General features: G+C 45.7%; 1 protein-coding gene across 16 annotated transcripts in view; it reads left to right on the plus strand.

The window, feature by feature from the left end:
* The window catches only part of RALGPS1 (Ral GEF with PH domain and SH3 binding motif 1), a 257,027-nt gene that overhangs the window by 103,047 nt on the left and 129,606 nt on the right, over nt 1-24,374 (plus strand). For all 16 annotated transcript variants that reach the window (XM_059658077.1, XM_059658078.1, XM_059658064.1 and 13 more), the window contains 3 exons: nt 10,306-10,389; nt 20,398-20,487; nt 23,741-23,833. In XM_059658077.1, the coding sequence (XP_059514060.1) occupies nt 10,306-10,389; nt 20,398-20,487; nt 23,741-23,833 (267 nt within the window). The remainder of the gene's footprint in view (nt 1-10,305; nt 10,390-20,397; nt 20,488-23,740; nt 23,834-24,374) is intronic.

Raw genomic sequence — 24,374 nt, forward strand, 5'->3', positions numbered from 1 at the left:
AGATTAGGTCGTTGCCTGCCTCTTCCTATGAAGCAGGTACTTTCAGAAATTTCATGTTGTGTTCCCTGCCATGTTCAGGGTGACCCTGCAGTATGTGAAGACCAAGATTAAGAAGGACTGAATTGTGCTGAAAAACGTGATTGCCAAATTTCAGTTGCAGTGGAAACAGTGAGCTGCAAATTAGAGATTGCACAAAACCAGAGTTAAAAGATGAGCTATAGGGTTCTCTTAGAACTCCAAGGAGAAACAAAAGGAGACAAACATGGTGAATTGTTTCTAGGAGATGTCATGTGTGCATCATAGGAATTCTACCAAAAAGAGGGATGGGGCAGATGTGAGAAGATGTTGGTAACATAGTAAGGACAGCAGCAGGTTATAAAACCACACATACAGTATGAGCTCAATTTTTGAGAGTGAGTGTGCACATGTGTGTGTGCCTTGCACTGGGAGTGGGGAGTGGCCACTGTCCAGGGGACAGAGGTGCTCGGTGGCTAAGGGCCCAGGCTCCTGACACCAACAGGCCTGCCTGAGTGTGAATCTTGGTTCTCATATTGACTGCATCTGAGGATTTGAGCATATTTTGTAACTTTTCCAAGTAAGCTTTGTCTCTTCATCTGTAATATGGGGCAGTAATTGTAGTGAGAATTCACTGAGCAACAGGTAAATGCATGTAAAACTGTGGACCTTGTACCTGGCATTTAGTGAGCACTCAGTAAACATTGCTATTGTTGTTGCTGTCATTGCTATTGATGCAAATGTAAACTCTGATTTTCTCTGGGTATTGGGCTAATGGTGATTTAAATTTTCTTCTATGGGCTCTCTGCATTATCCAAATTTTCTGTAATGAACATATACTAGATCCCTAATAAGAAACCACCCACTAGTGGTTTTTTTCTAAAAAGAGAACATCTGAATGATGTTATTTGGAAAAAACTTTCTCCAGGAATTTGGGGGAAGGGAATTGAGCCTCATCCCCAGTGTGAGAGTGGGAAAGAAGGGGTGGCCCTGTGGGGCTCCTATCGGGCCTACGAGTGGGAGAGCTGATCTGCCGATGGCTGCTCTCTGTCCTGTTCCTGGGGCCCTTTCTCTACCCCCATAATGGACGGGAGCTTGTGCTCAGGGGCGCCCTTGGCTGCTGCCCTGCACTGACAGCTGGTTCTGATTACGCAGAGCTGCACAGCACTAGGACTGGAAAGGGAATGTTTTGGGAAATTTGCATCATCTTCATGATCCCAAGTCTACATGTTTTCTGAGCAGACAGTAGTTTGGGGATTTGATGAAGTAGTGGTGGCTATAATCGAGTTGCTTTTCTATAGAAACTATGACTCAACTATGAGAAAGATGAATTACTTCTATTCATTCAGTGATCTCCCCCTCGTCACGCACCCTCACTCTACAGAAGGCACCATTTGTCCCCAGCAACTCTCCCCTCTTGTGGTTTGTTTAGTCAGGGGGTGCTGAGGCCCGATGAAGGCCCCCGTGTTCATGCCTCCCTGGGCCCTGCCTCCTTCCCTTCTCCACACACACAGCCCCTAGCAGGTGTTTATTTCCAGTTACTAAAGCGAATGGATCTCACATGATACTCTATGTGTGAGATTCTAGTACAGATGGGTCATAGCACAGCACAAGAGCACTTCATGGGTTTGGATCTGTCTGTACTCATGTTATCAGAGCAGTAAAACTTACACAGCATGAGGCTTTGGGAACTACCTCTTCTCCATCTCTTCCCATCTTTCTCAGAATAAAATCCAGCCCTTCGCTGTCCTCAAGCCAGGCTTCCCCACCCCTTCCTTTCCCATCACCTCGCTGCCCACTGTCCCCCACGCTCGTTCTGCTGTAACCACACGAGCCACCCTGTTCTGAGATCCCATGGCCGCCACCCAGGCTCTGTGCACCTGTCCTTCCTTCTGCCTGGAAGCCTCTGCCTGTACTTGTAGAGCTGCTTCACCTCCTTCGTCTCCATGCTAGTGCCCGCCTGCCAGCCAGGCCTGGGGCATCCCCTCCAAACATTCCATTCCTTCGTCCTGTTGATACTTTATTAGGATTTGTCATCTGACTTATTACAAGTTTCTCATCTCTCTCCCTTCCTGTAGGACACAGGCTCCATGAAAGCCCCAGCATGTTTTGTTCCTGGCTGTATTTCCTAAAACAGCAGTCGCCAACTGGTGGTCTGCGGACCACTGGTGGTCAGTGAGGTCCGAAAGGTTGGCGACCGCTGTCCTAAAACATACGTTAACTTTGATAAAAAAATGAATGCAGACGTGCTTACTGTTGTCCCTTTTTTCTTTCTTATCCTTTCTTCTCACCCTTTCCCCTTCTCTTCCTCTTCCTCCTACTCCTCCTCCTCATCATCTAAGAAAGAGGTAAGGACACCGCTGCCCAGGGACAGCTACTCAGAAGGCTTGGACCTAGAAGTGTCGTTTAGCACCTCAGCCTTGGGGAACAAAGCAGGGCCGTGTAGGAGTCTTTGCTGCCTTGAGTTATGCCTCTCTACCCCATAGGACGGACACTGAGCCCCTCGAGGCCCTGGCACATTGCTGTCACTTACCCCTGCCTTCTCTTCCTCCTTCCTCCCTCTCTTCCTCAATCTCTCCCTCCCTTCATTCTTTCCTTCCTTCTTACATCCTTCCTCTCTTCCCTTGCCTCCTTTTGCCTTTCTCCTTCCCTTTTCTTCTCCTTCCATTTTTCATTACAGCTGGTTTTGTTTCAGGGAGGGTTTATGCAGCTCCTGCCAGGAGCCCTCCAGGACGCTGTCCGGCTCCCCAGTGAGCTGCTGCCTCCTTTGCTTAAAGCCCTAACATCTCTCTGTAGGACAGGCCTGTTTCCCGAAGGTCCAGCTGGTCGTGATTTCGCAGGAGTACTCCATCAAAAGGTACAGAAGCTTCTAGTGGGCATGTGAAAACTGTATGTTATTTATAAATGTTGGCACTGACAGGTCATAAGCTGGTAATGACTTTATAAAAAAATTGTATATTTCTGAGTAATTACTCGACTGTGAAGATTTAATTTTAGAAGGATTACAGTGTGTAATATTGAATTATGTCATCTATTAAAATTTGTTCAAAGTTATCCTGTACATGATAATCAGATAGTACAGAAGATCTTGTGAAAAAAGGCTTGAACCCTTACCCCCACCCCTCTCCAGAGGTGAACTCTTTAAACCGGTTTTTCTTCTACTGGTGACTTTTGGAACTTTATTTGGTGCATGGAAGCCTTAATTTGTAGTTTCATCAGCTTTAAACAGTGTTTCCCGACTGTTCACTTCCTACGCTTTCCTTTCCCCCTCCACCTGCCATCTCCATCAGCTGTACTTTCTCATTGTCAGATTAGTTAAATTAACATTTGGACATTCTGCAACTGCAACCAAGTCCATCACACTTTCCCTCAGGTTGACCCTAAAAGTTGAAAACCAACAAGCAGCATTTATTATTGTTACGGCTGTGTAAACATTACCCAGTGCCACAGCTGTGCACATGCTGCTCAGTGCCACTCTGTGGTGTGCCAGGGTTGCACTTCATTCTTTGATGACCCTCATCATTCAAGGGATAATGTGCCTCCCATCAGGGACCTACAGATTCTCTTTCCTTTCAATCCAACTGCCTGATATTAGAATGTATATAGGTATATAATATTTAAATAGATACAACTATTAAAAAACATTTAAACGTATTAAATATGTACTATTTAAGTGCACATAAATTTAAAAACATATCACATTTAAATTTATACAACTAGGAATTCTTGTTTTTTGTTATTCTTAGAGATTATAATTGCTTTCTTTCTAGTATCATTTGCCTTTGTCATGTCCTCAAATCTTTTCAAACTTTCTATTATATTTTTATCTCTATCAATTTTTTAATCTCATTAATTTTCCCCCTTCAGGGCCCTTTGGTCCTTAGTCTTTTTGCTCAGCTATTATTATGGGATTTCCCTTCACAGTTCTATATGCTTGGACTATTTCCTTTCCTTTTCTTTTTTAAAGTCATATTTATGAAGGTTTACTTTTATCCAGTATAATTCACCCTTTTTAGTGAACAGTTTGTTGAGTTTTGATAGATGCATACTCTCACGTAACCACCACAATCCAGAAAGAGAACGTCTATTGATTTAAAATAACCCTGTGCCCACTGTAGTCAGTTTGCCTCCTGTCCCAAGTCCCTGGAATCAGGGACCCAATGTTTGCCCCTGTAGTTTTTACTTTTCTCAGAATGTCATATCAATGGAATCATATAATGTTTTTGTGTCTGGTGTCTTTCACTTAGCATAAAGCTTGACATTCATCTGTGCTGATGCACTTTGTCCCTTCTTTACTGCTGAGTAGCATCTGTATATATAAAAGGCTAATATGCAAATTATCCCCTCGGGAGTTCAACTGGGAGGCCAGGAGTTCGATTGCTTGCTATGACGTGTGCTGACCACCAGGGAGCGGCGCGAAACAAAGGAAGGCCCCGGCCAGCAGCTGGTAGCCAGGGAAGGAAGGCCTCCAGCCGGCAGCCGGAAGCCCCCAATGGGCCCTGATCTCCGGCCAGGCCTAGGGACTCTACCCATGCAGGAATGTCATGCATTGGGCCTCTAGTTTGATTATATGGCTGTCTCACAGTTTGTTTATCCCTTCACTGACTGATGGGAATCCGGGTTGCTTTTAGTTTGGGGAAATTGAGAGTGAAACTGCCATAAACATGCGTATATGTTTTTGTGTGTGGACAAATGTTTGCATTAGCGAGATTGCTGGTCATTTGGTATGTGTATGTTTAATGTTATGAGAAACTGCCAAACTGCTTTCCCATATTGCTGTACCATCTTGCATACCCAACAGTGACGTTTGAGAGTCCTAAAGCGTTTGCTCCTTAGTCAGTCCCCACACCAACCCCAAAACTGGCACAGTCTTTCCCATTTCCTCAGTGGGCCACCCTTCCCTGGGGTGTTTTTAGAACTCCTTTGGCTAAGTGTGGGATTATTCCACCAATTCTGAAGATTGTCCCAGAGGATAGATGGGAGGAATGGGGAGGAACACAGAGTGGGGAGGCAGAGAGAGGTTGTCACTGAGCAAAATGGTATGTGGTGCCGGCTGCTAGCCTGGTGGTGGTCCCTTTCCTCGAGGTGATGCCTGTTCGGTGTAGGCATGTTGTAGGGATGTGATTTGGAGAAGATCGCAGTCAGAAGTAAGCGCATGCATGGAAGCACCATGTGTAGGCACCAGCTTCCTATGGCCTGGCAGCCTAGATCCTTTGGGGGATCTTCAGGGAGGACTTGTCCCACTCCCCAGATCTCCTCTTCCAGGGCTGTTCCTCCTGACCCCAGACATGGTCAGGGTCAGGCCTTTCTCAGGCCACCTCAGGGCATCTGACTCCCAGACACCTCAGAACAAAGCTGGCAGCCCGAGAGGGCGCTCCTGGCAGTATGGCCAGGGAAGTTTTGCGGGGTGAGCTGAAAGCAGTGTTGACTCTTACTGTCACCAAGGAATGCTTGCCGATGAGGGCGCTGAGACAAAGTTGTTTTTACATCACCAAGGGGTTTTTCCATAGTTTCCTTGTAACAAACATTCTCCTTTGATGTCAGAATGGATGTCTAAATGAATCTCACATTGTTGTGTGCTTTTTATGGAGGGCAGCTGGTCAGACACCCTTTTGGTCTGGGCTTGCTGATTTTAGGTGTTTGTGTGATGCCACGGAAGGTGTGGCCAGCAGGTTGCTGAATATCCTGGGCTGGAGCTCAGGAGAGAAACTTGGGCTGAACAGACGTGCGGTTGAGGCCATGGCGGTAAATGAGATCTTCCAGAGGGAACCCAGACATAGGAGAATGTAGACGATGAGCATGGACAGATGTTGGTGGGGGTGGGGTACATGTGTCAGAAAAGAAAAAAGTAACTAGAAAATAAGCCTGAGAGTGGGGGGCCTGAGAGGTGAGAAGGCAACCAGAAGAACGCATGGCTGAAGGCGAGGACAGAGTGACAAATACGGCAGAGGGGTTGCCTAGCCAGGACGTTGTCGCTGGGAGAGAAAAGGCAGTTTCAGCCCAGCCGATGTGGCTCAGTGGTTGAGCATTGACCTATGAAACAGGAGGTCACAGTTGGATTCCAGGTCAGGCCACATGCCTGGGTTGTGTGCTCGATCTCCAGTGTGGGGTGTGCAGGAGGCAGCTGATCAGTGATTCTCTCTCGTCATTGATGTTTTTATCTCTCTCTTCCTTTCTGAAATAAAAAATTTGTATTTTTTTTAAAAGAAAAAGAAAACAAAAGGGCCATTTCAGTGGAGAAAGGTGGAGAGGGAAGCCAGTTGAAACAGTGAGAACCGATGGCCCTTTCAAGACGTTCCCTGCAAGGAGAAGAAAGAGCTAGCAGGAGCAGGAGGAGACTAGAGGTCTAGAACATAAACATCATCATCATTATTATTAATGGGAGAGGCTTAATGCACATTAGAGTGCTAGTGGGAAGAGGAAGTTGGGGAGGAAGAGGAAATTGGGGAGGAAGAGGGTGGAGATACTGGAACAAAAGAGGGTATCAGGGCCTCTGAGCGAGGGGCAGGGATGGGACCTAGAGCCCAGGAGGAGGGTGGATCCTGCGGGCAAGGGCCCTCCCTTTCCCAGAAGCCAGAGGAGGGTACATTTGTAGGTTTAGTGGTAGAAAGTTTTCTTCTAACATGTTTTCCCTCCCTGACGAACCCGGGGAACATCCACCTCACAGAGAGACCCCGGAGAAGCTGGCAAAGGATTGTGCAGGCTCTTCCTCTCCTTCCACATCCAGCTGACCTCAGCAGGGGACAGAGTCAGAGTCAGGACAGGGCGGCTGAGTGGCTCCTCAGGACCCTACCAGCATCAGCCCACACCCTGTCTCCCTTCTAGAACCAGCCCTGTCTCCTCTGGTCAACTCGAACTTAATTACACTCGAATCCGTTCCATAGCATGGACCTTTTTAGGCATTAGTGACTGGAAGAGCATTGTTCTATTACCTCACATTTTCCAAACGCACTTCACACAGATGGAATCTCTTGTAATCCTATAAGGCCAAACACAGAAGAGGAGCAGGGCCAAGGAGGTGGGGCTCAGGGCCTGTTTTAGTAGATAGAATAGCCTTATTTCTTTTGACATCGTGATAAATCTTTCTGCGCTGCGTTTGGGAGATTTCAGCACTGAGGAACGCGTTCATTCAACAAATGCTGCTCGGCATCTGCTGTGAGCCAGGCCTTGCTCTCCATGTCGCCTCTCTGTCAGCCTCTCTCTTGGTCTGTGGAGGTGGTGTCACCATCCCTGCTTCATCAGCCAGGAAACTGATGCGAGAGAGCTGAACTCACCTTCGGTCGCCCAGGAATAAGTGGCAGGGCTGGGATTTGGGGTGAGGTCCTTGGTTGGCTCTAAGTCCTTTGATCCTTCTATTTTATCAAGGAAGCTCTTCAACAGTGTTTTACTCTGTTGGGGTTTTAATTCTAAATATTACGGGCCTTCCAGTGCCAAAGGTTGCTTAGGGAATTGTCAAAACCCAAGAACTACACATACGGTTTTTGAGTCACGGTCTTAGAAATGTTCAAATAAATTCAGGGCAGATGTATGAACTGCGTGCTTTGGTTCCTGCCTGCATGACATCAGCAAAATGAAAGAGAAATAATAGATTTTTAAATAGTTCAAGACAGCAATAAGAGTGTGGTGTGGGGGAAGCAGAGGGTGTTTGGGGTTAGAGCTGATTCTGACGGCGCATGACCGGGGAAGAGGTGAGGAGATAACCTTTATCACACATCATGTGCTGGGTGCTCTGGGTGTATTAATCTCATCTAATTGTCAAGATGAACTTCACAGATAAATAGAGTACTACACCCATTTTAAGATGAGAAAATTGAGGTTCTGAGAAGATAAGCATCATGTAGGATCCGGGTCTTTCTTTTTTCTTTTTAATAATTTTATTTTTATTTACTTATTTTCCTCGCCCCCTCACCCCATTGATTTTTAGAGAGAGTGGAAGGGAGGGGGAGAGGCATAGAGAGAGAAACATCAATGTGAGAGGGACACATCGATTGGTTGCCTCCCGCACACGCCCTGACCAGGGCCAGGGATTGAGCCTGCAACCAAGGTATGTGCCCTTGACTGCATCTGAATCAAACCTGGGACCCCAGTCCACAGGCTGATGCTCTATCCGCTGAGCCGAACCAGCTAGGGCTGAGCCTGGTCTTTCTAAGGGGAAGATCCACATTGCTCCTTTTCAGGATGCCTTCCTAAGTTACTTATGGCGTGGTGTAAGATTGGGGACTCAAATCTACACACACACACACACACACACACACACACACACACACACACGTGTATAATTTTGGCTATTTATCAAAGAAGTCAGAAAAAAATAAAATAAAAGGAGCGACTATTGGCCAGAAATTAGGCAACAACCATGCCTCAGTCCTTGAACACCAGTTTTATGAATTCATTTCTCTATCTGATTATAACCCATACCTTTCTGGGACTGGCTTTGGGATTCACAGGGGAGAAAGGCTCTTGTCCTCACAATTAAACATTGAAAGGGAAATAATATACATTTGCAAAACGATTAAAATAGGTGAAAAGAAGTAAATATAAAATAGGGTGGGAGAAGTAAATATAACTCAGGTAGGCCAAATATACATTTCAGATAAAGGAGGATCATGGTACACAGGTGATTTATTATTATTTTTAATCCTCATCCAAGGTATATGTTTATTGATTTGAGAGATAGATAGACAGACAGACAGACATTGATGTGACTGGAACATCGATTGGTTGCTTCCCATAGGTGCCCCAGCCAGGGATCGAACCCACAACCTTTTTGGTGTAAGAGATAATGCTCCAACTAACAGCCACCCAGCCAGGCTACACAGGTAAATTTTACATCTCAAAGGCATTCATATGCGCTTTTGAAAGACAGTAGAGTCAAATTATCTTTTCAAGAGGATGAATGATACTGAGGCCCTTAACCTTTTTGTTAAAATGGTTGTGCTGAGAATTAGGTAACATGGGAAGTGCCTCTCCAGTGCTGGCCTGTGTGTGGGGTGGTTCTTGATAAATGGTAGCATTGGTTAATATCGTTGTCATTACTCTTATTTAGGGTGTGAAGGACTTGGCAGTCAGGGATGGTTGTGTTTCCTCATGTGGGTGACCGGGAGGGCGATGATGCCATTTACAGAAACGAGGTGACCAGGAAGAGGAGCTGTTTTTAGCTTCTGGCGGGTTCTCAGTCGTTCTCAAGGCCAGGTCATTCATCTGGTGTCCAGGGCTGTCCGTTGCCTTCAGCTAGGCTGAGGTTTAAAGTTGGGTCCTGAGCTGCAGTGGACGGGCGCGGCGCTGCAGGCCTAACTGCTCAGCCGGCAAGTTTTCTCTTGTCTGTTCCTGCTGCCCTCTCTGGCTTTCTAGCAGACGCTGGTCACACTGTGTCTGTTCCAGTTGGTGGACAGCTGGCTCTCACTAAAGATCTTACAAAAGTTCCAGGCGTGTGGTAAAATAATGTTATTAATAATACTGAGGCCTGATATGAACTAAAAGGAGGTCTTGTCACTTAGGGGTGGAGAACTTTAGAATCTACCCTTTCCCCCATTCTCTACCAGAGCTCCACAGGCACCAGTTGAGAATGCTAGGTATTTGAATAGGGGCTTTTCCTTGGTCCTTTTATACAATCCCCTTAGACTGCTCCTGTTATCTCCCTTGGATCAGAACCAGCCTCATGGAAAGGTAAATTTTAGGTAGTTTGATCGAACTATAATGCTAAGCCTGCTGAAAAAGAAGAGACAAGGCCCCTGAAAGAGATATTAAAGGGAACCTCTCCTCTGTCCCCTTTTGGTTATATGATGGATGGGAGGCTCCAGCTTCAGGTAGGAATCAAGGTAATCCCAGAAGCTTCCCTGGTTGCAGTGGGCTTGGGTCAGGCTTTCCTTGACCCCAGGAATAGAGGATGTCATGTAGCTGATGAAACCTGAGATTCTCCAGCCAGATTTAAATTTCGAGTTTGCCTTTGGGGGGATGAGTCCCACTAGTTAAAACATTATGTCCTCTCTCAGACAATTTGAGTCAAGAAGGGATTTCTGGTCCCAGAGAAGCTGGTGGAGTGGCAGTGGTGAGGTTGAGTATTTTGGACAGAAGTCCTGGGGAATAGGGCTGTAGAGAAAGCATCCCCCTTCTCATCTCTAGGGTCCCAGGAAGCGCCTCCTCCCAGCTTTCCTCTCCAGAGGCAGAGGATCTTCCCACTCCGGTGTGGATAGCTCTTCCCCACCTCCATATCCGCGTTCCAGTCAGGTGCCCCTGCTGTGTTTGCATCCCAATTAGAACCACTGTTGAAATGGACTCTTTGCTTCCTAGGAACTAGCCAGCTGTGGATGGAGTAAGAAGGAGAAACATAGTCTCGCCCCAAACGTTGTGGCCTTTACCCGGAGGTTTAACCAGGTAAGCAACCCCTTGCATGTGCCTGTCCAATAGCAGCAGTGTTGCCACCTGTAGACTGGGGAACCCTGCTGGGGTTCAATTCCAAACACTTGGTCCCAGGTCCAGGCCCCTCTTCCTGAACCCCCACTTTCATCCATTCTTGGGCCATCACAGTCCTCTTTTCTCACAGCAGGTGGAACTGAACACATCTTTCCTGTGTTTAAATCACTTCAGTGGCTTCCAGTTCCACATAAGCTAAGGTTCAAGCACCTTAATTGCCCTGCAAGGTCCTGCATGCTGGATCTGGCTATGTCCGCCCGCCAGCCTCATCTCTTGCCCCTCCCCCTACTCTGTGGGCTTCGGCCACCCTGGCCTTCCTTTCCTTTCCCAATGCATCATACCTCTCTCCCGTCAGGCTTCCATGCATGCTGTCTTCTCAGCTCAGAATTCTTCCTCAGCCTGAACGGCATTTCCTGGGGAGTCTTCCATGAACCCCAGCCTGTATAAGGTCTCCCGTCATGCATTCCCTCACTACACCTGTGCTTCTCCATGTGGCCCTCACTCACCTGTCCTCATTTTGTGCGACTCTCCAGTCTCCAGCTTCCTTCCCCGTCTGTGGGCTCCATGAGGGCAGGAACTCTGTCTGCCTTGTTCATCACTGCGTCCCCCACCTTTTGCCCAAGGTCAGCATAGAATAGACCCTCAGTAAATACATGTGGAATGAGTGAATGAGGTGCTCAGGAAGCATTCCTTGAAGTGAATTTCTTTGAATTCCTGATGGCCTGCTCACTGGCCTCATACATCCTACTACAAATTGACTAGGTCCAGCCAGAACTTTTGTTCCATGTTTGAAGATCTGCATCCCTACTTACTAAGTGATAGTGGGGACTTGGGCCTGCTGAAGGGGTGGGCTTCTGATTGCTGTCAGATCTCCCAGGACATGGTCATCAGTAGGAAGCACCCTGCAAGACCCCTTTGGATGGATCAAGCCCTTAAATGGTGCTGTTGACAGTTGTTCTTATTTTCTGCTTGTTTTACTGGTTTCCAATGAGGACAGTGGCTTAGAGGTTGCATGGTGTGCATGACTGGATCTCTGGGTGATGGGCCTGGGTTCCCTCTGGCGCCTTCCTCCAGCTGGGCGTTCCCTCTTGGAAATGCCGGGTCCTGTGCATCACATTACCCAGCCCCCTCCAGACCTCCCTACTCTGGGCTGCCACCCTGAGTACAGCAGGAGCCTCAGAGAGGCACCAGCTCGAGTCCTCAGAGCAAGGCTGCGTTAGCATGACTTGTTTTATGAGACAATGGGAACTAAGGAGGGCCTGACGGCGGTAGGGAGTGCACACCGTTTGTTTTGAAAAGGAAGTTCTAAAGTCTTTTGTTTCTTTTTTCTTTGTTTTCAAACTCTTTTCCTTTTCAACTGAGCTTAGTCTTTTAAGAAAACACACCAAAAACCAGATGTGCACACACTATCAGGGGATTCATAGTTTCTTAGCAAAACTGTCTGACTCAGAGCCAGCGCTGTCCCACCTCCGACCAGCCGCCGAGCTCCCGGAGGCCACTGGGGGCTCTGATGTAATCTGCTTGGCACAGGAGGCCAGGTCAGCGTGGCCAAGGGCGGCGTGGCTCATCCTGTGAACAATGGCATCATGTCCAGATCAGACCAATACAACAAACCAGAGCAAAGCCACACTCTCCCGAACGGTACCTGAGAGAGGGTCTTCCTGCGGCCTGTCAGCTCCTCAGAGCAGCAGCTCCTGGACATACTCCGGGTTGAAAACTGGCCGGTGGCCAGGTCTGGTCAGCCACTGGGCTGCTTTCCCTGAGATACACTGATTGGCATTCCTTCCCAGCAGACTTCCATATGCGAGAACAAGCTTCCCCATCGCACTCCAGACAAAGGAAAGCAGTCACTTACCTTTCTGAGCCCCAGTTCCCTTATCTGTGAGAACAGTAACGGTACTCACCTTGCACGATTGTTATGAAAGCGAAACGAAAAAGCCACTCCGGGGGAAGGAGAGAGCCGACTGTGGAAATATAGAAAGACTCTTGGGCAGAGACGATGGCCCAGATGAAACCGAGATTGTGACTTTTAAAGTGGTTCCAGTGCACAAGGGTAGATGGTTTTCTGAAGTTGCACTTTGCAGCCTGGGAGTAGGGACATAGGAGGGCAAATGCTTGGATCCAGCCACAGGTCGGGGTTAGCAAAGCAGAGTTTTTGAAGGAGCAAGGGCAAGGGAACTTAAAGTGCTGACTAAGGGCTGAAGTGACAAATGATAGGGGAGCAGTCTGCTCAGAGGACTGCAGGTGTGGTGAAAAGGAAGGACAGGCACAGTGGGGGCTCTGGGATAAGGGAAGGTTGAAAGGTTGTGGCCCAAGACTGGAATTTAAAGTTTCTGGTGCAGAGCAGTTCTGGGTGATTATGAGGAGGAGGTGACTGAAGTGGTAGGTGGGGTAAGAGTTGCTGAAGTGGCCAAGCAGCCTTGAGGCCACAGTCATGCACAGTGATACCGAAGTTGCCCAAGGAAGAAGGCAGAGTTTGGTGTGGAGAGGAAGACAGTGATCCAGAACCTGATCTGTTTACCATTTCTATAGCTTCACCCTTTTCAGATGTCAAAGTGGGTGGGATCATATATAAAGAGCCCTTTCAGACTGGCTCTTTCATTGAGCAATATGTATTTAAGATTCATCCATGTCTTTATATGGCTTGATGTCTTAATTTTTTTATGAATACGATTCCATTGTTTGGACATACCAGCTTGTCTACCCATTCACCTACTGAATGATATCTTATTTACTTCCAGTTTTCTATAATTATGAGCAAAACTGCTGTAAACAAATGCATGTCTGTCTGTCTGTCTGTCTGTCTCTCTCTCTCTCTCTCTCTCTCTCTCTCTCTCTGTGTGTGTGTGTGTGTGTGGTCACAAAATTTCAAATACGCTTGGTAAATACCTAGGAGTACAATCACTGGATTGTGTCTGTACCATTTTTCATTCCCACCAGCAATGAATGTAAGTTTGTGTTGCTTCAGATCCTTGCCAGCAATTAGTATTGTCAGGGTTTTAAATTTTTATTTATTTATTTTAGCCATTCTAATGGTGTGTGGTGATCTCACTTTCCTTTGCTTTATCCAGCCACTCCTGGGTGCCTCGCATGAAGAGCAGGGCGACTGTCACACAGGAGTGGCAAGTCAACATTACAGTGGCCAGAGGGTGAGGGGAAAGAGAGCATGTTACATAAGGACCAAGTGAAGGATCTAGGATTGAGAAGACTCAGGGAGGAGATAATCAGGGTTTTTTCAAGTAATTGAGGGGTTCCTCTGGGGAAGCTGATTTAGCATAACCTATAGGGCCCAATCAGTAAGTGTAGGAACCAGAGGATGGGAGTGGGGAGGCAGTGCCTTACCCTCATACAAGGTAGTTAGTTCCCTGCCTATGAGAGCCCAGGCAGAGACCAGACAGGCCTTTATCATAGTGACTGTAGAACATCATGGGGCGGAGGGTGGAGGGTGAGGAGGTTGAGGGAAAGAGGGGGCCTTGAAGTCCCTTCTAACTCCAGGTTTCTAAGAAAACTGTGAATGGGCTTATGAGAAATTTATGGCAAAGTAGATTTCTCATAAGAAAAGACAGTATTTGTAAACCTGAATTTTTCTTTACTTTATGCTTTGATTGTTTTATTTGTGGTTGATTAAATAAACTTCTTTGTGTTCATAACTATTTTGCTTTATTCATCTATAATACTCTTGAGATATTTCCCAGGGGATATCTTAGTCTTCAGTGGCTAAACTCTAGTGCTAATTATACCACTGGAACAATAATGGTGATAATAATAGTGTCTGTATTTTAAAAGCTTATTAGCACCATGACCAAGTGGCATTTATTCTACAACTGGTATACATGGCTGGTTCAACAGTTGAAAATCAACTCATGTAATACAGTGTATTCATAGGCTAAAGAAGAAAAATCATACTATCATACTAATTGATTCAAAAAAGCATTTGACAAAATTCAACATCCATTCATGACTTTTTCGGAAATCTCAGCAAATTAGGAAGCTTTTTCAACTTGATAAAGGATATCTACAACAGTCCTGCAGCCAACATCACACTTAATGGTGAGACACTGGTGCTCTCCCCACAGGATTCGGAACAAGGCAAGGGTGCACTCTCTTAACACTGCCATTCATACTGGAAGTCCTGACTAGTGCAATAAAACAAGAAAAGAAAAGATATACGGATCGAAAAGGGAGAAATAAAACTGTCTTTATTCACAGATGACATGATTGTCTATTTAGAAAATCTCAAAGAAATCTATTTTTTAAAAATACATCCTGGAACTAATAAGTGAGTATAGCAAGGTTGCAGTTTGTAAGGTCAATATACAGAAGATTTTCTATACCAGCAACGAAGAATTGGAATTTGAAATTCAAAAAAAGCTACAATAGTACACAAACACATGAAGAAATATACTTAGGTATAACAGTAACAACTAGGTACAAGTTCTGTTTGTAGAAACTATAAAACACTGATGCAAAAAAGCAAAGTAGATAGAAATAGAGAAATATTCTATTTTCATGGATTAGAAGATTCATTATTAAGTTCTTCCCAGTTGATCTGTAGATTCAGCTCAAGCCCAATCAAAATCTCAGCAAGCTATTTTATAACTATCAATAAACTGATTCTAAAGCTTATATGGAAAGACTAAAGACATAATACTGAAAAAGAACAAAGGTGGCAGACTCACTCTACCTGATTTCAAGACAGACAGAAAAGCTACAGTAATAAAGACAGCATGTTATTGACCAAAGACTAGACATCTAAGACAGTGGGACAGAATAGAGCAGCGGTCGCCAACTGGTGGTCCACAGACCACTGGTGGTCTCTGAGGTCCAAAAGGTTGGCGACCGCTGCAATAGAGAGCCTAGAAGTAGACCCATACAAACGTAGTCAACTGGTCTTTGACAAATGCATAGGGACATTCAATGGAGTAAGGGTAATTTTATCAACAAATGATGCTGGAATAATTGGAATTTTTTCAGCATATATAAAAAAATGAACCTAGAGTTTACATCTTTCATAAAAATTAACTTAAAATGGACATAGACCTAAATGTAAAAGCCAAAACTATAGGTCAGACTTGATAAACTTTCCTAAATAGTGGCAATTTAAGTGGAAGCCAGAAGTCAAAACTATAAAACTTTTAGGAAAAAACATAGAAGAAAATCTACATGACCTTTGGTGATTATTTATTAGATATGATACCAAAAGTACAATCCATGAAAGAAAAACTTGAAAAGCTGGACTTCATGAAAATTAAAAATTTCTACTCTGCAAAAGACATTGCTAAGAGAATTTTTTTTAAAAAAAGCACAAACTGGAAAACATATTTACAAAACACATATCTGATAAAAGACTTGTATCCAAAATATACTCTGAAAATTCAACAATAAGAAAACAACCCAATTAAAAAAATGGGCAAAAGATCTGAGTAGACACCTCACCCAAGAAGATGTGCAGATGGCAAATAAACATGAAAAGATGCTCAACATCATTTGTCACTGGAAAATGGAAAAGACTACATACCAATTAAAATAACTAATAACAAAACTTGACAAATACCAATGGCTAGCAAATACCTAGAGCAACACAAACTCTTGCTCATTGCTGTTGGGAATGCAAAATAGTGCAGACACAATCCAGCAGTGCACTGCTAGGTATTTGGTTTCTAATCTCATTGTCTACTAAAAGGAACCCAGGCTTTTTGGAGAAAAGTGGCTGGTGTAGGACTGGGGCAAGAAATGGCCAAGATGAGCCTGTAGCACCTTATAGTGCTGGAAAATAAGGAAATGCTTAAACAAGCCCACAAACCAAAGCAATGCTGGGGGTCAAAGGGAAGGGATGCAGGAACCAACTGAAAGAGTCCTCAGTGGCTGAAGCGGGAATGATCTGAGCAACAAAATAAATGACATAGTATTGGATCAGAACCCAAAGTATAAAATAAATATAGGCGAGTCCATTCTGATATAAATAAGTGATTGGATAAATAAAGGGGGCAGACAAGACAAACCTTCTATGCAGAAGAATTCCAAATAATTAATGTAGATCGTTAGCCCTCAAGAAGGTGGAGCAAGCACAGCTGCCCTCTTCCCTCTATAGCATCTTCCTTGGAGAGTTTGAGGTGAAAGTATTATTTATGTGACCAATTCCCTATTGATGGGCATTTTCTATTCTTTTGCTTTATAAACAGTGCGTCAGTGAACCTTTGTACATATGTCCCTCTAAATTTCTATATTCATAAGGTAAATATTCTAGGGAGAATATAACTTTAAAGACACATTCAAGTTGTTCTTCAAAATGGTCCTATGAATTTATATTCACCAAAACAGTGTCGAAAAGTACCAGTTTCTCCACACTTTTGGTACAATGTATGATTCACAAAGGGTTAATGTGTTTTCTTTAATATACAAAGACCATTTACTAATCAATAGTAAGAGGACAGATGTCCCAATAGAAAGATGGGTGAAGGACCTGAGCAGGTAATTCACAAGGCAAATAGTACAAGTGACCTATAAATATTTGTAATAAAAAACTGAAAAGAAGGCAAAAAATATTCATTGAGCAGTCATTAAAGAGATGCAAAATAGAAACAGTGAGATATTATTTTGCCCATTAGTTTAGTAACGAAAAAAAGAGTTGTAATAACTGGTGCATGTGCCTGTGTATGGGAACATTGATCTGCTCAAACTTGTTGATAGATAAACAAATAGACCTTTTAGAGGCCAAGTTTTTTATATCTACTTTTAGAAAATAGGTACACATACTTTTATTCATGCCACCTTACAGGAATTTTATCCTAAGACATTAACTAAAAATATGTAAAAAAAAAAAATATATATATATATATATATATATATATATACACATACATACACACACACACACCACAGAAAAATTTTTTTTATTTTATTGATTTTTTACAGAGAGAAAGGGAGAGAGATAGAGAGTTAGAAACATCGATGAGAGAGAAACATTGATCAGCTGCCTCCTGCACATCTCCCACTGGGGATATGCCCGCAACCCAGGCACATGCCCTTGACCGGAATCGAACCTGGGACCTTTCAGTCTGCAGGCCGACGCTCTATCCACTGAGCCAAACCGGCTTCGGCCACAGAAAAATTTTTTATGTGTTAATCCTCACCCGAGGATATTTTTTCCATTGATTTTTTTTAGAGAAGTAGGAAGGGAGGGAGGGAGAGAGCAAGAGAAAAAGAAACATTGATATGAGATTCATTGTTCAGCTGCCTCCCGAATGAATCCCAACTGGGGCCGGGGATCAAACCTACAACCCAGGTATGTGTCCTTGACCGGGAATCAAACCTGAGACCCTTCTGTGTGTGGGCCCGCACTCTAACCATTTAGCAATCTGGCCAGGGCACCACAACATTCTTTTCTACAACAAAAAATTAGAAATAACCTACCCAACAATAGGGGACCACTTAATGATGCTACATTCCTAAGATGAAATACCTAGCAGCCGCTAAAAAGTATGTTGTGGAAGAATATTTATTCACTTATAGAAATTCTTGTGATATGATTAACATACAATGTATATTCTTTGGAAAGAAAGGCTACGGACACACACCACAGTGGTTATCTTGGTGGTCTGTATGTTGCAAGTGATTCATCTTTTGTGCTTATCTCTGTTTCCCTTGTTTTCTACATTAAGCTTCTTTTAAATTTTGTAGTTAGAAAAGAGAATTAAAAATGTTTAGGCCCTAGTTGGTTTGGCTCAGTGGATGGAGTGTTGGCCTGCAGACTGTAGGGTCCCAGGTTTGATTCCAGTCAAGGGCACATGCCTGGGTTGTGGGCTTGATCCTCAGTAGGGGGTATGCAGGAGGCAGCCAATTAGTGATTCTCTCATCATTGATGTTTCTATCTCTCTTTCCCTCTCCCTTCCTCTCTGAAATCAATAAAAATATATTTTAAAAAATGTTTAGAACTGCTGATCCTACCTTTGTAATATCTTCCTTACCTGCCCCTTCCTCCATCTGCCTCAGCGTGGCCCTAGCTCAGGCCTCCCACCTCTCACTTAGACCATTGCACCAACTTCCTGTTCGGTGTTCCTATAAAGGGATCTAGCCTGTCATTCTTCTGCTCAGAAGCCTCTGGGACTCTCCTGTGTGTAATTACTTGTCTTAGGTCCTTCTTATCACTTTATTTCTCCAGACCTCTACAATCTGGCTTTCACTTCCCTTGTTAGCATCAAATCTCCCTCATCATCTCTACCCCACAGCTGTTGCATTAGTCTACTTGGCTCTCCCTGGTCCTGGTGTATACACCACACCTCAGTCCTACGTTTACCTGTCGAAAGTCTACCCACCTTTCAAGACCTGCCTCCTCCAAGAAGCCCTCCTCTATCGTCACCTCCCCCATACTCCAGGTCAAGCCACCACCACCAGCTGCCTCCTCCTCTGGTCACCTCCATACCAGGCAAGCACTGATAGGGTCTGGATTGCAGTGCCTGGAGCCTGTACACAGTAAGGGCTTCATGAAAGTCTGTTGGATTGAATTGACCTAGAGTTGCCTCCACATGTCATATGCTACAGATCAGAGTCAACTCTCCTGCTCTGTAAATATGTGTGATTTTTTGGCATGCAGGAATTCGTTAGATTATACAGGACACGTAAATGATCACACTGGAGATTATGTGGCATAAAAATGTGCATGTATTAAAATATAAGGTTTATGGGTATATCACGTGGTATCCAGAATATCTTCCTTCCATAACTGGCTAGTAAACATTTGAGTCTGAACTTAATTTTAGGCAATTCCTTGGGAAAAAATGATTCTATGGAAACCAGGGCATGCCCTGGAACCAACCACAGATAATTATGCAGAGAAAACTTTTCTATAATATTCCTGCTTAATGTGAAAAGCAGAGTTTTGATTCTTGGTTATTCTTTCCTTGTTTTCTCCTTGGAAAGGGCCAGTACTTCAGTAAAGAGGATACATTTGGTTGCAGCAGTAAATGTGCTTTGTTAACTCTAGAATATTCTTAACTAATTTTTGCTTAGTAGAATTTAGAGGTTTTCAGTGCCCCGCCTTCCTTTGAACCCCACACCCTGTCCCTACTCCCCACCTTTCTCTTTAGAGCTTCACTGCCCTCGTAGCCTCTGTGCTCTGCAAAGAGCCGTGGCAGCAGTGAAACCTCAGCCAGAAAGCTGGCCACTCCCCAGAGCTCTCGGCATAAAGCTCCTCTGTGTTCTCAGAGGTGTCATGCGAGTCAGCTACACATGGGGAGATGACTTTCTTGGTCCCACCAAAGGTCTCAGGGGCTTGAAGATGTTGATTTATGTGAGAGGTCAAGCATGAGTGATGTTCTGAACCAGAAGTACCAGGATGCTCTTTGGCATCTGCTGTCTCCACAAAAACATGTCCTTAATCTGCATTGTTTTATGGAACTTTATAAGATATTTCTGTGTCATTTTCATTAGTATTTGGGTAACCCTACCCTAGAAAATTAAACTTGTTACAATTGTGTGAATATTGGTAAATTCTTCTTGTCTTAGGTCTGGCTGAGGATATGGATCTCGTGGGTGGTACTGACAGTATGCATATCCCTTTGGCCACTTGTCCATTCATCCATCCATCCATCCATCCATGGCCTCCCCACATCTGGGATCCTTCTGAGTAAGGAATCCTGTCTGACCCATCTCAGAATTCCCTGCAGCGCTTGTCGAGAGACTCCTGTCATGGAGGCGCAATAACTAACCCCTGGGGGACGACAAAAGTATTGACCTCTCAGCACCACTGTGTGTTGGAGAGGTGGTGCTGAGAGTAGGGGACCCATTTGCCAGGTAGGGTGTCATTAAGGAACACGAGACCTCACACAACCCTGGGTGATGCTTTCCCAGCCTCTTGGAAATCCCATTAAAAGTGGTGGGCAGGGTGACATGGTGGCCCAGCATTTAACAACTTTTCTGGTGTGTGTGTGTGTGTGTGTCTGTCTGTCTGTTTGTGTATTGACTCTACAGGTCAGCTTTTGGGTTGTACGAGAAATTCTAACAGCACAGACTTTAAAAATAAGGGCAGAAATCCTGAGCCATTTTGTGAAAATAGCCAAGGTAAGCTGTTTTTTATTTTTTCAATCCCCTTTCCTTTCCTTTCTCTCTTTGTCTCAAAAATGTGTCCCTGTCCAGATGGCGTGGCTCAGTGGTTGAGCATCGACCTATGAACCAGAAGCTTAGGATTTGATTTCCGGTCAGGACACATGCCCGGTCAGGACACATGCCCGGTCAGGACACATGCCCGGTCAGGACACATGACTGGGTTTCAGGCAGCCAATCAATGATTCTGTCTCATTGATGTTTCTATCTGTCTTTTCTTCTCTCTTCCTATCTGAAATCCATAAAGAAATATTTAAAAAATGTTTCCTCAATAATTTGGGAGCAGCTGTGCTCTGGGTCTGCCTGGGCAGGGTTCAGATCGGGGGCTGTGACCTGACTTCCCCAGACAGAGGCAGCTGGGAGACTGACCTGGATGCCCACTCGGCTCCCAACTTCCTCCCCAGCCCCCCAACACACACACACACACACACACACACACACACACACGTTGGCAGCATGGTCCTCCACCCTGTGATTTTGGCAGCCAGCTAGTCTCTTTGGCCTTTCACACTTTTCATAAGTCCCCAGGGGCTACCCCTGGGATCCATCCTCTTCCTCCTTCAAATTTAGCTGGTTCAGGGTTGGTGAGTTTACTTAGCATTGATTTTTGTGATGCCATCACATCCTGCAGTTTTGTCCCCAGCCAGCAAACCTCACCCACCCATCCTGAGCTAAGACCTGGGCCAGATGACCCTGTTGCTCCCACTCCCAACTCCTGCCTGACGGGTTCTGTCCTTGTCAGTAGTTGGGTACTGGCTCATGTCTGCATCCCACCTTTCCCCTCTTCCCTCATCTCTGTCAGCCCCGCTGTGGTCCCAGGGGCCTTTCTGAATCACTCTCATCACTTAGACAGCCCAGCCACCTCCTCCCCACACACTTCTCCCGGCCTCCAGCTTGCCTGACCCAGCGGAACACTGTTCTGCCTGGTCCACTCCTTGCTTCATGTGCACCTGTTGTTTCCCCACCCCGATCCTAGGCCAGCTAACCTTTACTGAGGCCCCTCAGCAGCCAGGCACCACAGCAGGAGCTTTAGGGAAATGATCATAGTCAATGTCACATGATTACTATCCCATTCCCAGAGGACGAAAGGGAGGCTAGCGAGGTGAGTGTCCATGCCCAGGGCCCACAGAGTCCGTGGAGCATGCCTTCTGGGGAGCTGCTCTCCTGCCCTCCCTCGAGGAAGGTTAAGGGCATCCATCTATGAAGTATGTGTGTTAGGGGCACTGTTATGTCCTGTGTGTCTGAAGTACTTGGACCAGGCTGGGCTTCATGATACTTGCTGTTAGCGAGTTTGTGCTGGGCCTCGTGAGAAAGTGCGATTACGTTCCAGCCTACCTCGTGCTTTCTGTTTGGAAATGAGTTTATGGTCCCCACCCAAGGGACCTAAAGGGATCCCTTTTAACCTCTGCCATCTTCCGATGGTGGACTGCCATGCTGCGGGTGGCTTGGGAATGTGCTTGTGCAGGCTCCTCCTCCTCTGGGCCTCAGTTTCCCATCCATACAAGGGAAGGGGTGGACTGGATCCTCTCCCAGAGCAGCGGTCGCCAACCAGTGGTCTGCAGACCACTGGTGGTCCGTGAGGTCCGAAAGATTGGTGATTGCTGTCCCAGAGGACCTTCAGCTCTAAAGAAATTCTGTAACAGGTATAGTAATCCAGTTACATACGACGAAATTCTGTTCGCACAGAGAATCTGTTATTCCACAGCAGGAAACAATTAGAGAACGTTACAAGATGTGTGAAGTCTGAATGCTGTGGTAAGGGAGAAATCTCCAAGTAGGAGCAAAGCCATGAAGACTAGGCATGAGGGCTTTTCATTTATTTGTCCATTTCACTAGGCCCTCCTGGGTGCTGAGCTAGGTACTGGGGATGTGATGGCAGGCACGGCTTTGCCCCAGCCCTCAGGGAGCACAGTCCAGTGTGCTAAGGAGAGGCACAGACTGTTGTGGGGTCAGACAGTGGAGTCCCCGGACTTGGGAACATGGTCAGGAAAGACATAGTAGAGGCAGTAGCACCTGAGCTTGGAAGTACCCAAGATGAGTAACGGGAGATATGGGGGGACACGTCTTCCTGACAAAGAATGAGCAACTCACATCACCATGAGTGTTGACCCTGGTGTCAGGCCCTGGTCTAGGCAGTTTACATGCGCCGTCCCAGGTAGCAGAGGGGCCGTGACTTCCTTCCTTGTTTATTTTTTAAAAATATATTTTTATTGATTGCTGAGAGGAAGAGAGAGAGAGAAACATCAATGATGACAGAGAATCATTGATCAGCTGCCTCCTGCACACCCCCCACTGGGGATTGAACCTGCAACCTAGCATGTGCCCTTGACTGGAATCGAACCCGGGACCCTTCAGTCCACGGGCTGACGCTCTATCCACTGAGCCAAACCAGCTAGGGCCCTTCCTTGTTTTAACTATGAGGATGCCAAGGCTCAGGAGTAGTGTTTGAAGTGGTGACCTGTGCCAAGGACACACAAGGAGTGGGTGCCCGGGGGTGGGGGGACTGGAGAGCCTGCTGCTAACCCAGACTTCATGGACTCCCGAGAATGAGCCTGGGACCCCAGCCTTGTTAGCAGGCTTCCCTCACATAAAACCAGGACCAGAGCCATTACATTTTTCTGCACTTACTCTTGACTGTGTCTCCTTCTGTTGCCCTCCATGGCAAGGAACTTGTCTGAGTCTGAATTGAATCCAAATGTTCTCACTAATTCCGGGTCTGGTTCAGAGGAGCATGGTCAAGTGGCTGGAAAGCCAGATCTGTCCTGCCGGCCGAGGCGGGTTATGCAGACTGATGGCGCCTTTCCTTAGCCCCCCATTCAGTGTCCAGGTGATCACCAAAGACCCACGCTGATGTTGGCCAGCTGAGGTTTCAGTGCACAAAAGCCTGCTGGGACTGTTCAGGTTTGTCTAAAAAAAAAAAAAGAACATAAAGGGCATTATCAAGCCTTCTTCTGAGCCATGTTTCTGTCCAGCAGCCAGACTAGTCAGCTTATGAAATTTTGCAAATGTTGTAGCTGCAAACTCACCTTGTGGCAATTTGAAAGGAAAAGAGCATATGGTTTCTATGAACTTCCTAGAACTACATTTTCTACATGAGATATTTTTAAGTGCAATTGAATTTCATAAATATGTCATTTGGTAACACTTGAGCGTGTTTTTGTTCTGTTGTTTATAGCAGCAAAATAATCTATTCCATATCTTTTCCCCCCAGAAACTCCTCGAACTCAACAACCTTCACTCTCTCATGTCTGTGGTGTCGGCATTACAAAGTGCACCCATCTTCAGGCTGACAAAGACCTGGGCTGTAAGTGAATCTTCCTGAGTCTGTTCCTTTGATCTTGGCTGTCACTTCAGTGCTGAAGCTCTTCATTCCTTCAGCCCCAGAGGCTTTCTCTGCCTGTCCGCCCTGTGCCAACAACGGAGGACGACTGGGGCTCAGGCACTGCTCCCTGGGCACCTTCTCTTCTTCAGTGGCCTCAGGAAGTTGGGAGGACACCGATGTGGATGAGTTTGGGACCTTCCTCTACCCTACCACGTCCAGTGTGACGGCCGGGTCAGCGCACGACTCCTGCCCTCCGCTTGGCTGGTATTCGTCTCTGGCAGGCGCCAAACAGTGCTTGGCTAGGTCTCTGGGCTGATGGTTTGCAGCTGCTGTGGGTTGCTGGCCATATAGCTAGGAGTTTCTCTGGAGAAACCTGTGACCCTCCTGTAGGGAAAACTGCTTTCTTCCTGAAGGCCATGGGTAGTTTCAGCCCAGAGGTGGAGTCTGATAGTTATATAATTGAGTCTGTAGGAAAGTTTTTCTGCTATAAAAATATCTCAGACCTCTTTATCCTCCTTAGTTT

This window comes from Myotis daubentonii, chromosome 11 (genome assembly GCF_963259705.1).
Source record: "Myotis daubentonii chromosome 11, mMyoDau2.1, whole genome shotgun sequence".
Lineage (NCBI taxonomy): Eukaryota > Metazoa > Chordata > Mammalia > Chiroptera > Vespertilionidae > Myotis > Myotis daubentonii.